Source organism: Euprymna scolopes, chromosome 9, assembly GCF_053919585.1.
Source record: "Euprymna scolopes isolate OS-2025 chromosome 9, ASM5391958v1, whole genome shotgun sequence".
In the NCBI taxonomy this organism is placed as follows: Eukaryota; Metazoa; Mollusca; class Cephalopoda; order Sepiida; family Sepiolidae; genus Euprymna; species Euprymna scolopes.
Window position 1 is genome coordinate 150,452,518 of NC_136490.1, and position 15,645 is coordinate 150,468,162.

General features: G+C 36.3%; 1 protein-coding gene across 7 annotated transcripts in view; it reads left to right on the forward strand.

Moving 5' to 3' along the window:
- LOC145284908 (transient receptor potential cation channel subfamily M member-like 2) overlaps positions 1–15,645 on the forward strand; it is a 297,757-nt gene that overhangs the window by 158,253 nt on the left and 123,859 nt on the right. For all 7 annotated transcript variants that reach the window (XM_080133985.1, XM_080133987.1, XM_080133990.1 and 4 more), the window contains 5 exons: positions 3,813–3,976; positions 6,798–6,972; positions 7,859–7,971; positions 10,400–10,482; positions 12,649–12,842. In XM_080133985.1, coding sequence (XP_079990111.1) covers positions 3,813–3,976; positions 6,798–6,972; positions 7,859–7,971; positions 10,400–10,482; positions 12,649–12,842 — 729 coding nt within the window. The remainder of the gene's footprint in view (positions 1–3,812; positions 3,977–6,797; positions 6,973–7,858; positions 7,972–10,399; positions 10,483–12,648; positions 12,843–15,645) is intronic.

The window sequence follows — 15,645 nt, forward strand, 5'->3', positions numbered from 1 at the left end:
GTAATTGCCAAGGCTGCTGCGAGAGAGGTGAGCTCTCTCTACTGTGCTAAAAGGCTAGTGACACCTGGGAATATACAAGGCTACGGTTCGCCCATGCCTGGAGTATTGTTGCCACATCTAGGTCGGTGCATTTGCTACTAGTCTCTCGCTTCTAAACAGGGTTCTAAAAAGAGTCGCCGACCTAACAGGTCCTGCACTATCAACTAAACTCCAATCTCTGTCCCATCGCCAAAACATGGCATCCTTATGTTTGTATTACAAGTATTTCAATGGCAAGCATTAGTACCCCCTCGATGACAATACCCTCGACAACCCCAACAAGGAGCAGAATCCCACCCCTACACTGAAGAGATCCCTAGATGCTGTAAACCCTTCTACTCGAATAGCTTTTTTCCTGGGTCACTATACTTTGGAATTGCCTTCCGACACCTGCTGCTTCCCTAACTGTACTGACATGCAGAAATTCAAGTGTAATGTAAACAGACAGCTCGCTGCCCAACTCCCTAAATATCAATATAAATAACAGCTCTTCACGACTAAGTGGCCCTGTGCCTTGTTTGGAGTGAAATAACGGTAAATAAATAAAAACATTTTACTTTAGTCAAAGTTCACAAAAAGTAAGGAGCCTCATATTGGGGTTAACTATTGATCTCTATGTTCGATACATAGATGAATATTCCATAAAAGTTCTCCTTCATCTTGCAAACGTTAGTAAAGATGATATGAACATTAATTTCTCTCTCACTAATTACACTACGTTCTAGTATATTTTCTTGTGCTTTCTTTGTCCTACCAGATTCATGGAAAATAGTTTACCTAGTGTAGCGGAATCCTGTAAAACCACTTTTAAAATTTCATCTTAAACAATTATTTTAATGCTGTTAACATTGAAAAAATCACTTAGAGAACATGCACCATTCTTTGTATACGCTAATGTACGGTAGTTATTCCGAGAGTATCTTATTTTGGCCTTTGAATACTGTTATTTTGAATATTTAGTCAGGGTTTACTTGTAGCAAAAAGCATTCTCATGCCAGGTTGTTCTGACATATAGACACTTAAGGGCAGTTTCTCCTAGGTATTCAAGTTCTCTTCTCTTGTAGGCTTGTGACATCATATGTATGTTAGTCGATAGCTTCGTTTCTTTTTTTTCCTCAGTTCCTAGCTGGAAAAGGACGGTCAGAGCTGGTTGACTGTTTGATTTTGTCACCTTGGCTCCTTTCTTATACAGGGTGGAGCGATAAAATTGTCGCCATAGAAAAGACGACATGATTCCATTTCCATTCAGTTTTCTTTTTTTTTTTTGCAGACCATCTAGTTTGCAAGTTGTGTAAAAATACTAAGAACGATATGAGCCTTCAATCATATCTGAAAGTGACACAATGTTCAACGAGCGAGACCGGAGATGCGCTGCTGTACAATTCATGCTCTCTACCGATCAAAGTTATGACAACAGGACCATTGCCAGCACCTTCAAAATGTATCGCTGGATTGCCACAAATAACAGGGACATGTCCAGAGTGATGAAAACAAAGTTTCTAACCCTAACGCTTATGATCTTTGGTGTGGTTTCAAGTGAGGTCCACATGATGCTGCTTCACATCTTCGAAGTCGGGTTGAAAGTTACCACCAAAGTGTACCTGGATGTGCTGAAAAGTGTGGTGATCCCCTGGGGCAATCAGGTGGCCGCTGTCAGACTCTGGGTGTGGTAGCAGGACTGAGTGCCGGTCCACAAATCCAAAGAAACCTAGGCTTGGCTTCAGAAGGAGTACAACGACTTTGTACCCTCCTTTCACTGCCCCCCTTCTCCTCTGATCTGAACCTGCTAGACGACTTCGTTTGGTCAGATGTCGAGAACATGATCAGCATGATCCCCCCTCCACAATACCAAAGCCAGCCTGATCGCTGCCATCTGCCGAGTATTCACTGAGCTCCCAATGATGCTTGTGGAAAAAGCATGCTCCCAGTTCCGGACCTGTACCGAGGCAGTGATTGAGACTTAAGGCAGCTACATTGAATCAATATCAACTCTACTATATAATCAAGTCACTTGAATTGATTTTGTCAAGTTTTAAAATAAAGCTGTAGTGCTGTTTTCTTTAGGGCGACAACTTTATCGTTCTATCTTGTAGAAAGTAGAAACTAGTGTGTTGATTTCTATCGAAAAAATAATTATCTATGAACGTAATTGTAAGTATATCATGTGACACCTTATTTTTCTACTTTCTTCTTTTTTCTATTTATTTTTGTGCAATATGTGATAGTTGTTTAAGATGTAATTTTTAAAGTTTGTCATTAGTTCATAAATATAACATTTAATAGTGTTCTGTTGCAATATTTTTGGTACAGCTGTGAGGATAGGGTTACAAAAAATTGGAAAGTTATCTTTATAGATGAGTGATAAGAACTGGCCAACCAGATGGAGCCACGCTCTGCTACCAACCAATCAGAAACCAGAATCACTCCATAAAATAAACCCCTTAGAACTTTTCATTTTCATGCGGGAAGAACTCTTCCTCTTCATCTGCAAGCTTTTACAATTCAAGACTTTTTCAGATTTGCTACCGGAAACTTTGCTTTTGGTCTTTTATAATTCAAAGCTTCTTTAGATTAATACTGCCATTTTGTTCTCTTCTCTTTTGAAATTAAAATGACTTACAACTCTAAATGCTCACCTGTAAAGAAGGCGACAAAATCATTTGTGTGTATTTATTTATTTATTTTTACAAGGTAGTCACCACTTATCAAGGCCCGGAAACCACTCAGGGATAAGGGTTATTGCGTGTGCAGTACGTTAGTGTTGAGATTTGATAAAGTGTCTTAAGGGGGCGGTTCATCAGGAATTTGTTTATGTTGGACTTGAAGACATCCAAGTTGTAGTCAGGTGGGAAACAGGCAAACGGAACAGAGTTCCACAGGCGTGCACTTCTAAGAAAGAAGCTTTGTTCATGGAATCTACGTTTTGGTTTTGGCACAGATAAAGAGTGGGGAAAATTTTTCACGGTGTTTTCAGCTAGACAGGTGTTTTTCGTGAAAGATTGGCGAGAGGGGACCAGGGATTGGAGCTCAGACGAGCAGTTGCCATGGAAGTAATGATAAAACAAAGACAGGTTCGCAACATCTCTCCTGTGGGAGAGAGATTGCAGGGAAGAGAAAAGGGCATCCCCCACTAAGCCACGAAGCCTATTTTGTATTCTGTCAAGGCAGGATAGGCTGTTTTTAGCAGATTTTTTTAGCTGCCCAGATGTGGCAGCAGTACTCAATCTTTGGACGTACTTGGCTTTTATATAGATAGAGAATTGAAACAACAGTGAGATATCTTCTGGAGCGGTAGAAGGATCCTAACATTTTTCCAGCGACCTTGGCAATAGACTTGATGTAAGTGTTCCATTTTGGGTCAGGAGTAAAGGTCAATCCAAGAAGCTTATCAAAACATGGAGCTTCCCCTAGTGGAGAGCCATCCATTTCAATTGATGCCAGAGGGGGTTCAGAGCATTGATGATGTAAAGATAGGAGCTTAGTTCTAGATGCATTAAAAGTAACCAGCCACCTGTTCCCCCACTGTACCACGCGCTCAAGATCAGAAGAGGGAGAATCAGAGAGAACTTTGTCATTTACGGCCTTTGATGTGTTGCCATAGATGGTCGTGTCATCAGCACAGATGTCAACGAATGATTTAAGTATGTGTTTTGGGAGATCGTTGATGTAGATCAGGAAGAGAGTTGGGCCCAGGCTGGACCCCTGCATTAACACTGAGGGCCTCTGTATTTACCTTTCAACCTTACTTGCCCTTTTTTATATATTTCTAACAGGTGCGTGGGTGACAAGTGCAGGTTTAAATGCAGGAGTAATGAAACATGTCGGTGAAGCCATTCGAGATTATGGTTTTACTTTATCGGGACGAGATAAAGTTGTCGCCATCGGCATTGCTCCGTGGGGTTGCGTTCAAAACAAGGGCGATCTAATTGACAAAGATGTAAGTAAAGTTATTTTTAAAGTGTTCTTGATTATTATTTTGATTTTGATTATATTTTTTATTTATTTTTTTTATTTATTATTGTTTTGGGGACATAAACACCCTTATAATCACTAAGATGGACTTATCCATTAACCATATAAGCAGCAAGTATAGACCGCTTAATGAGAGTTATCCGGATGTCGTACAGAGACGACTCTCCACGGATTTACTAATCTTCCTGTATCACGAATCCTGTTCTCGATATAAATGTTCTTCGTGTTCTCACCAGTCATCGTGTTTTCCTACTTTCACTTTTCCCGACTCCACTACAATTATTATTATTATTTTTTTTTTAAATGTCCTCCCCTTATGAACCACGGACCTTTTATTTTAGGACTTTGTCGGGGTGGCACCCCTTACAGATTCTGACCATGAACTATTCCTGACATAATTTCCGGTGACCAGGGTCTGCTTTTCAGCAAACTTAGAGAGAGACAGTTGTAAGATTACTTTGTCCTTCCGTTGAGTGGAGTTTTTGTATTTTCTGTTTAATATATTCATTTCGCTGTTTCCGAGTCTTCTCCTTATTCTTTCCAACATTGGCACCATAACAGAAGCTTCAAGATACAAAAATGTAGGTATAATCTGAAGAACAGAATACAAATATATAGTCACAATTTACTACTACTACTGCTACTATTAATACTACTACTGCTACTGTTATTTCGCACAATTTATTATCAATGCTTGTTCACTGACAATGATCAGTGCTGTTCTCTGGAGTATAAATAATAATAATTCTCCTCGGATTTCTAGAACTCTCCACCTCTTTCGATAACCGTTGCAAATCATTCGGATTATTGCAAGAGCCGTTTACCATTGATGCACTGCTAGCAACAACCGTTAGCTTTCTTTGATATTTGAGTGGCAACAAACCTCCTTAAGGTTCCAATACTGCCGAACCATTCCAGTGGAGTTTTGATTGATGCTCCCTCTCTCTCTCTCTCTCTCTCTCTCTCTCTCTCTCTCTCTCTCTCTCCTTGGTCTTTCCATCATCCTCAACTTTTTGACAAACATTCTGCGTGGCGCCATCTTCGGCTGGTACTACTGCATGATTATGTTTTTTGTTATTTTAGGGGGAGGGTCGGTTTATAAGATTTCTAGTAGTTTCAGTTATATTGGGCTCGTACGATGCACGTCTTATATTTTCGTTTTATTTTTATTTAAATTTATCTTTTTATAAGAATCGTTGCAGACAAAGCATGAAGCCACTGTACGTAAAAAGCTAAAAAGTTCTACTTCAAGGTCAAACACACCTACGATAAGTGTTCTATTAATAGATTCTAACCAAGAAAACGGCACTCTTTCAATCTTTGTCAGAAACATCGCTCATTGAATGTGAAGAATAAATGACAAAATAAAGGCAGCAAAAATTATGAGGCTATTAAGATCAGTAAATAATATATTCAAATTTAAAATAAAAAAAAGTGTTTTTTAGAAATTTACTTGTAAAATCGAAGTTTAAAACCTTTTTTTTTTAAATCACGTTGTTTTTTTGTTTGTTTTTTTAAATGAAACCTTGCTCCTTGCGCCTTTAAGTGAAAAAAAAATAGGGTTTGCATTACATTTTTCGAGTAGTTATAAGCTTGGAAAGACAGGGGGTCGAATTATTCAATATTTTTCACGAAGTTTCTGACACACCTAACGTATCATGTAAGAAAAACGGCAGTCTTGCAGTTAAGCCCGGCAAACTCGAAAGTAAGTTCGACAACTCTAGAAGGGTCATTATCAGTTAATTAGTGTTGTTTATGTGGATTAGTTTCCGCATCCAAAGATTTTTCTTAAGATTTCGGCTGTTTCATGTGTGTTGTACAATCTGTATTGCCATGGAAAATGCTTTACTGAGCTTTAATTTTTGGTTCCTCCTTATAGAACAATCGTATCAAGAACTCATCTATCAGCCACAACTGGATAAAAATTGCGTTTATTATTGGGTCAGGCGAAATATAAATATACATAGTTTATTTCAATAAAACAATTCTCATTGCTGGAATACATCATCACGGTACTACTATTCTGTATATTATAACATGATTATTTTCCAATAAAAACACATACTTGTTATAAACCGTCCTCATGAGTAATCAGTTTTGTTCATTCCATTCATTATTTTTTGTACTATTCTCCAGCATTTCAACTGACAATACATCCCCTTAAACTTTATCCTCGAATGTTTTAGTCCTTAATGCGCAAAATAATTCTAAGTTCTGTCACCAAAGCTTATTATCTGTATATGTTTTTCGTCTCCTTAATGTTTGCTAAACTTCAGCCCGTCGAAACGCGGCAGCCTTGTGCCTGTTTTACAGGTATTTCAATGACAAGTGCTCTGACGAACTCAGAGCACTAGTACCCCACGATTACAATACTCTCGACAAACCCGACAAGCAGTAACATCCAACCCTTACACTGTAGAGATCCCTAGATACCGTAAAGCCTTCTACTCGAGTAGCTTTTTTCCTTTGGACTGCTGCACTTTGGAATTCCCTCTCGGGCCCCTGCTTCCCTGACTGTACTGACATGCAGAAATTCAAGTGTAATGTGAACAGACATGTTGCTGCCCAACTCCCTAAATAGTATCGCTGTAAATCTGCTCCCAAATAGTAGCCCATCATGACTAAGTGGCTTTGTGCCTTGTTTGGGGTGAATTGATGCAAAAGAAAATATATTGTGTGTTTCTATTGGGCATTTTATTTGTACATTTTATTTGTACATTTTTCGTCTATTTAACGTCGAGTGTTTGTGTATTTTTGTTGTCTTTTTTTTCTTCTTTTTTCAAAAGGGTTCGTGGCCGGCTCAGTATGATATCAAAGAAGCAAGTTCGCAAGGTGTCAGCCCTTTAGATCCAAATCATTCCCATTTCATCCTTGTCGACAATGGAACACAAAACATTTTTGGAACTGAAATTGAGTTCAGAACCAACTTAGAAAAAAAAATTTCAAACATGAAAATTTCAGGTATGTTCATTTTTGATCAATAATACTTTTGATGGCCAAGTTATAAAAGCGCATAGCTTTTTAGTGGTGAACAACTTGAGAAAATGGAGAGTTTAGTCAAAAAAATTACCTTGGATTATTGTTATTGGTGTTAGTAAACAAAAACTGCGATTGCACTTGGAGGGACGTTTGGAATCTTAAAAAGATCTCTCGGTTAAAATGCATGAGATAGTAAATGAGTGCCTGGCATCTGGTAAGATATTCTATCCCCAGCTAGAATAAAATAAGAAAATTGAAAAAGTGCAAATAAAAGAATTGTTGAGATTTAATGTTTTCTTCTGCTTAAATTTAGTTTAAATTAAAACTAAACTTAAATTTTAAACTAAATTTAAGCAGAAGAAAACATTATGTATGATATGAAAAGAAACTGGAATCTTACCAGGTGCCACAGGGCTTATGAAGAAGAACCTGAAGTCCTACCTAACTAATGTTCCTGCTGAATCAAGTGCAAAAGAGATCCAGACAATTGCACTTAAGGGAACAACGAGGATACTAAAAAGAGCTTTCGGTTGGTTTCAATAAAAAGCAGGGCAATGTTGGCAGCTGGTTTGGCTGCCCTATAACCAGCATTACAATCTTCAAAGAAAGAAAATTAAAAAAAAAAGTAAGTCTGCTTTTTTTCATGTCTTTACGTGTTAGAAAGTTTTGCATATTTCGAATGCAAATAAATCCAAAAATATTGTTATGAGTCACTGTTTTTATGTATTTTGGTCCGCCTGTTTTATTTATATAAAAAAACGATTAGAGTTCGATAAATACTCATTGTGCGATGAGCTCTTTTTATCACTTTTATCTTCATCGACTCTCTATCAACTGATGCCATTTTTTAAAATTGTTTTCTCCGTAGAGGCGGCAAATGTGACCATTCCAGCTGTTGTAGTCATGGTGGAAGGAGGCCCAGGAACATTAAAGACCGTCTATAACTCTGTTTATCATAAGAACCCAGTGATTGTTGTAAAGGTTTGTCAAGTTCTATGTCTTTAAGTTGTTTTAAACGTTTTTATACAAGTTGAAATAAACCCCGTGTAGTAAGTCTATCGGTGGGCGGGGACTCTTTGATAACTGAAAGAAGTTGGACACCAAACTACTTGAGATACACCAAAAACATTCACTACAATCATAAAACCTGTTAGTAAAGTTTAGGAAAAAGTTTGTTTTTTTTTTTACTTAGATTTGGCAAAATGATAAGCGTGTTCGCTAATGTGTTGGGAAACTGTGGTTCGATCCTCGGTCGAGTCATATCAAAGACTTTAAAAATGGTACTTGATAACTGTTTGCTAAACATTTAGTATTATAAGCGAAAGCCCGAAGGCAAGTTGGGAATGGAATGACGCCCTCCTTTAAACCTCAGTGTAGCAACTAATGAAATGGAACCTTCGGGTTGCTCTTTACTATAGTCGACCACTTTTACAGGTTTTAAAATAATCTAATTATGCTAATTTTATACCACACTAAACGAATAATATTTCAGAAGAATATCATATATTAAATGAAGCTAGAGCAATCGCGCTGAATATATCTAAAGCCTTTGACAAGGCATGGCAGGAGGTTTTTCATGGAAATTTATTCGTAATGTATTACTAGACGAATATTTGTTATAATCAGATTCTTTTTAATCAAAAGAAAGATCCTGGATAGTAGTACATCAAAATAAGACAACATTAATGCGAGTGTGCTCTATGGGTACGTTCTTTGGACCTTTATTATTAATTTTCATTTCGATTATGATATCACACTCTATTTTCAGCACGTGGAGAAAACGAACGCACATATATGCAATGAAGATGCTCTAGCAGAACAGTGCAATAAATGGATGATTTAATTTATTGCACGGAATATTGCTGCCACATCTAAACAGGTGTACTAACCACTAGTCCCTCTCTCTTGTACAGGGTTTCAAAAGAATATAATCCCAAAACCAATGGGGCCCACACTATCTTTTAATCTCCAACTTCTGTCCCATCGCCATATGTTGCATCTTTGTGCTTGTTTTCAAATACTTCAATGGAGTGTGCTTCGGGAAACTTGTTTTTGCTCCTTTTCACCCCAAACAAGATATATTGTCACTTCGGATCATGTCTAATGGGTGACTGAGGAAAGTTGAGCAGTTTACTACAGTAGTCTTGCCAATATCCTTAATGCATTTATTCTAATTCATGTTGCCTGTGAATGTTAGGCTGAATAGTTTCACAATGCCCCCTAAAAATAAAAATCTGCGAGCAATCCGACAAGAAGCAAAATTCCACCCTTTCACTGTAGAAGTTCTCAGATACTTGTCTGAGCTTCAATCTATGGCCTCCTTGCCAAACTTTCACGAAAACGCTCAACTAGCTACAACCACTACAAACAGCTTCCCCCACCCTCTATCTGTGCGTAAATCTTAACACATATTCCATGAACACAGCTTCTTTCCTAGAAATGCACGCTCGTGGACACTGTTCCATTAGCCTGCTTCCAGGTCGACTACAGTATGGTAGTCTTCAAGTCTAATGTAAACAAGTTCTTGTTGAACCGTCCCCTTAAATAATCAATTTACCGAACTTACATAATTACCTTACATTCATTAACCTTTATCCTCGAGTGGACTTTTAGCCTTGATAAGTGGTGAATCCCAAGTAAAACAAAATATTGGAAAGGTTTCTACTATAATAGTTTCTTTTCTCGAACTGCTTGCCTTTGGAATGCCCTCTATGTTTCCACGACTGTACCGACGTGCAAAAAGTTTAAACAACAAAAACATCCTTGCACAATTTCCCAATTAGGATGCCTCAAATAAATCTGTTCCCTAATCCCCTATGGCCCTTGCGTATTAATGGTAACTAGCAGAACCCGTGGAAATTCCACGGTAGTTGAAAACATCATCACATAAGCAAACAAAAGAATGTTTTTCAATAGAATAATCAGTGCGTCTGTGAATGAAAAAAATAAATATTTTTGTAGACAAATGTGGAGAACTGCTTGAGATATATTATTACAAGAAAATAGAACTATAGTGAGGCATCACTTTTTTTCTAGAGTTTTTAATTTAATCGAAATGACTGGTAAACCGGTTAGTTATAATTATTGCACTATCTTTTCTTAATAATCTGATAATTTGGGATGTAAGTAATGATATTTGATAGAAACATGCTACATGTCAACTTTTGCATTTTTTTCATGGTGATGAGAAAATGGAATGAATCAGTAATGAGTGCTATTGATGGGATTCGGTTAAAGAAAAATAAAAGTGTGAGATGTTGGCAGATGATATGGCAACACTTGCAAAAATATATATTTCATAACATAAGTATTCTTAATTCATTATGAAATTGAATATCTGAATTTGAATCAGCGCCATATTGTTTTTACTGAATTTGAATGTAAGCGCCATATTGGTTTTACTTGGCAGGGATCCGGAAGGGCCGCGGACATCATGGCATATGCTTACCAAAATGCATATCAATCAGGAGAAGAGGAACCAAACAGTACTAGGTAAAGACGCATAACATTTCATACCATTAGCACAGTGTTTTCCGACCCTTTTACCTTCGTGGAACCTTTCTAATAGAAGTGACGTCTCGATGACCCCCTTCATAAGAAAATATTTTACAATCTTATTTATTTCTCTTTCATAATACAAGGAATGTTTTTTTTTTCTTTTTTAGCTTAAAAATGTCCCCCTCAGATTTATTGACAATTTTCCAAAACAATATATATATATATATATATATATATATAGTGCGGCTAGACAAGACACTACCTCAAGCCAAGATCGAAATCCGATCGCCCAAATGACAGTCGGAGCTTCTAACCGTTGCGCTATACGGCTGCTGCTATACGGGCGGTGAATTAACAATGTTTTGACATTGTCCAAAGTACCTAAGCTCAATTTGTTGACACAGCATCGCTTCATACGCTAATGGTAATTTGTATTTCACTTCCCAAATATATATATATATATATATATATATATATATATATATATGAGAGAGAGAGAGAGAGAAAAGAAAGAACGAACATGATTTTCCTCTTTATTTTGTCGATGGCGTAAACCGTAAACCCAAGCGGTCTAACCTTCTTGGGGGTGAATAATCGTATAGGTCTGATGTTGTTTACAGTTGTCGTAAAGTTTGAATCGGTGTAGATTGAGTGGTTAGTGCGAATTTTGAATAGACTTACTTGGTCACATTTTTGAAAAAAAATACCACTAATATCACCAAAAGAATGAAGAGAAAAAAAAACACCAAATCTTCTTTCATCGAATAAGTTGTTTTAACAACAAAAGTCTTAGAAAAAATAATTATTTAATAATAATTATATATATATATATATATATATATATATATATATATATACATACATATATCTTCATAAATTTATCTTGTATCTATTATATAATATGCGAGTGTGAATGTGTGTGTGTGTGTGTGTGTGCGTGTGAAAAGTAGATAAGCAAGTCACTAGACTAGTAGAAATAATGAAAAACAAATACATTATTAAAGCTGGATCAAGATATTTCGGTCGATTCTTTCGACCATATTTATTTGATCAAATAATCTGTTTAATATATTAAATATGAAATGATCTCTCAGTGAAATCGGTAGTCAGCTAAACAGCATGCGAAAGCCGTCCAAATATCAACAGGCAAGATTTGAAGATGTGTTAGGTGTTTAGCTTATCCATTACCTTGAGAAATGAAGAACCTTAAATAACAAATATTGTATAACATTATTGGTGTGTTTGAATGGAGAAATGACCAAAATCGGCCACAAATGAAGGGGAAAAAGCGCCTTTTCACCAAGACTATGCACAGTGTCACTCGCTACGATTGCAAACTTACAGGAATTGTGCATGTAACTTGTATTCTTCGCACTACTGTTCTCATCTTGAATTTTTCGGTCGATGTAACATCCTAGCCATGGCTAATGGAACGAGAACAAGCTATCTCTGTGGAGTAAATAAAGGGTTCTGTTCGAAATTCTGAGCAGATTCCTGAGTTGGACTCCAAGATTTCCGAGTTTGAAGAAGGTTGAAGGTTACATCGACTGAATCGTAGTGAAAATAACCCTTAAGGTAAGAACAGTAATCTAAAGAATTCAAATAATAGAAATAATAAATCCTCGTTTTAAAAATTGACAAACATACATTAATTGTGTTTCGAATTGCTTCTGTATCAATATTCCATGAAATAATATTTGGCTTCAATAAATAAGTGATATCAGAAATTAAAGCTTATTTTGAGACCACAGAGAAATCGTTCTAGAATGAAAAATGATCGAACTGTTAGAGAAGCGTTGAAATCGGTTTATTAAACAAGAAAGGTACTATGTTGATGAATAAAATCGAACTTTGTCAAAAGGTATTGTTTAATTGGTTAGGCTTTGAACTTATTGAGTGTTATGTTAAATGTGTATCTTGTCGAACACGGGAACCTTTTTTTCAAACGTGAGAATCTTCACAGAATTGGACAGGAAGATTCCCAAGTTCGAAGAAGGTCGAAGTTTACATCGACCGAAATATTGTAAAAAATAACACTCCATATGAGAACAGTAGTCCGGATAAACTAATTAATACGAATAATCAATCCTCATCTAAAAAAAAAAAAAAAATCAGAAACATGATTTGTTTTAATTCCATTTTACCATTTCTCTGTTGCAGATTCATTTCTGATCAGCTGAAAAGCGACCTGAGAGAAAAGATCATTAAAGAATTCGGCGACGCTGATGCTGAAAAACTGCTTGCGTTTGTGTGTGGTTCACTGGAAAATCCCAACTTAATCACCGTCTTTGAAATGGGATCCAAGGATTCTGCCCGTGACATCGACATGGCCGTGTTAAAAGCACTTCTGAAAGGTAAGAATCATTCAATTGTCAAAATTATTGTAACTTTATGATAGCGATTCCCAACCTTGATCCACATGGACTACTGGGGTCCACAAAAGCTTTTATTTACCTAGTTTCTATTTATTGTTTTATTTGCTAAATATATGTATCTTTATTTGTAACCCATTTGTTTACCGGGTAGTGTATCTTGGTTTGTCCACACGATAGGTACGTTTCTGGGACAGTTTTTACTCCCTAGGCATGGCAACCAGCTCTCCGGGTGTTACACTCGATAAAAACCAGGCACATCCTATTAAGATCAAAGCGTTGATATAGCGTCGACTATGTCTGTTTGACGGGTCTTCTTGTCGGGTCTTCTGTTGAGTTCCGGCGTCATTACTGACATCGACCGTTCTGCTAGAATTGTACGTTGAATACAATAAGCGAAATTTAAATAAAAATGGAGATTTATTCTACTTTGAAGAAGCATTTTAAAGAACTCGGGTTGAGCTGGCATGCGACTGTCTGCGACGAGTCGCACTTCCAAACTAATTTACAATTCTTCCTTCGTGGCAAAACGAGAGGGAAAAAGAGAGAAAAAAAGGGAAATGAATATTTAAAAAAAAGAGATGGCGATATTGCTATTTCGCAAGCATTGGGTTTACTGCCTTTGACCTATAGGTGGCCTTCACCCTCGCGTTTATATAAACATCTGTCAACATAAGTTGAGGTAGAAATTGTTATCTCTGCTATGTTTTTAATAGCACCTGTTAAACTATACCTGTCTCCATTTGAGTACAAGGAAGGTCGGGTATAAGGACCCCAAATGTAAGGAGCTGTGCCTCCCCCAAATTGCTCTTTATCATTGCGTAACATATTGAAATTTTCAAGATTTGGATTAGGATTTTATGTTATTGTTATAGGTCCCGCACTGTCGGCCAATATCCAACCTCTCCCCCATCCCCGCAATGTTGCATCCCTGTGCCTGTTTCACAAGTGCTTTAATGGAATGTGCATTGAAGAACTCTTAACACTTGTACTCCCTTTGACGCACATACTCACGACTAAACCGAAAAGCAGCAAAATCCCACCTCTTCACTACTGAGGTCCCTAGATGCCGGAATGACTTCTACATTAATAGTTTCTTCCGTCGGATTGCTGAACTTTGGAATTCCATCCCCGTTTCATACTTCGCTGATTGTACTAATCCGCAGAAGTTTAAATGTAACATGAACGCATGTCGTGGCTCAACTCCCACAGTACCCAGTTAGACATAATCCCAAATAGGAGTCACTTATGTTCAAGTGGCAATGTACTTTGTTTGGATTGAAAAAGAGTAATATATATATATATATATATATATATATATATATATATATATATATATATATATATATATATACGAGCAAACAGTTAATATGTTAAAAACACTTTGACATGAGTTAAAAACATATTTAAGCTGAAAAGGAAACACTAGATAAATGGATAGTTCTTAATCTGCGGAGTTTCGAAGAAATACTTTCCTTCTAATCAGGAATTAGCAAAATGCGGGATCGGATTTTGCATGCAAAAGTATTTGATGAAACAACAAGTAAGTCTTACTTGAAAAACAAAAAAAGTGAAGCAGAGGGAATATGGTGAAGAAAAAGGTGATTACACATGAATGGATAGTCTGGTGGAAGATAAATAATCCAGTGACGGTAAAATCCAAATATATATCTTCAAGAAAGTTAATTGAATTTCCATTTGCACAAGTAAACTCCAAAAATCCTGTAATTGTAAGAAGATGGTCCATAATAATCCAAAGGCAGAAATCCATGGAAAAATTCACAAAAATGTGTACAAGGAAAAAAGGAAAAAATTCCAATAATACTAATAAAAGAAAAATAAGATATGCTTTTCATACTACTGCCGAGATATAAATATATATAAGAAAGATCAAGGAAGAAAAAGAGGAGAAAAAAATGGTGATAGAGTTAAATATAAATATAGAAACAAATGTCAAAATGACCCAGAAAGGAACTGTTAAAGGCGCGAAAAAAAATATAGGGCAAAATAATATAGGTCAACTGAAATGTACACGTCAGCACTTAAAAAAAGGTCAGCAAGAGTTGTTAGAAAGCACGAAATGGAAAATAAATAAATCAATCAATAAATAAATAGAAATTTTCTATATATTTTATTTAATTTCATATAATAATATTGACATTTAAAATCCATGAGCCCAAATGTCTGAGGGAGTATCTATACAAATATTATGTAACAGAGTCTTAGCTTTGTACGACAGCTAAGTCTCTCTCTCGGTTCAAAATGTTGAGATCCAGCAACAAGCAAGAGCAAGATAGCCAGCAACAAATTAAACTGCAGACAAGCTTAATGCGGGTAATGGTCTTCCGCTTTATGGTTTTTTAAGTCAGAGATTTTCTTATCCTAGAAAGGTTGCCTTCACCACGGCTTACGGGAGCCCTCTCAACCCCAATACACATATACACACACAACTATACACGGTGCTAGTTGGCCGTTGACCCAGATACGTGTATATATATGTATATATGTGTGTATTTATGTGTATATATATGTATATATGTGTATATATATGTATATATGTATATATATATAGGTTTGTATATATGCATATATATGTATATATGTGTATATAGGTATATATATGTGTGTATGTATATATATGTATATATGTATATATACGTATGTATATATGTATATATACGTATATATACGTATGTATATATGTATATATATGTATGTATATATGTATATATATGTATATATATATGTATATGTATATATATGTGTATATGTGTATATATGTGTA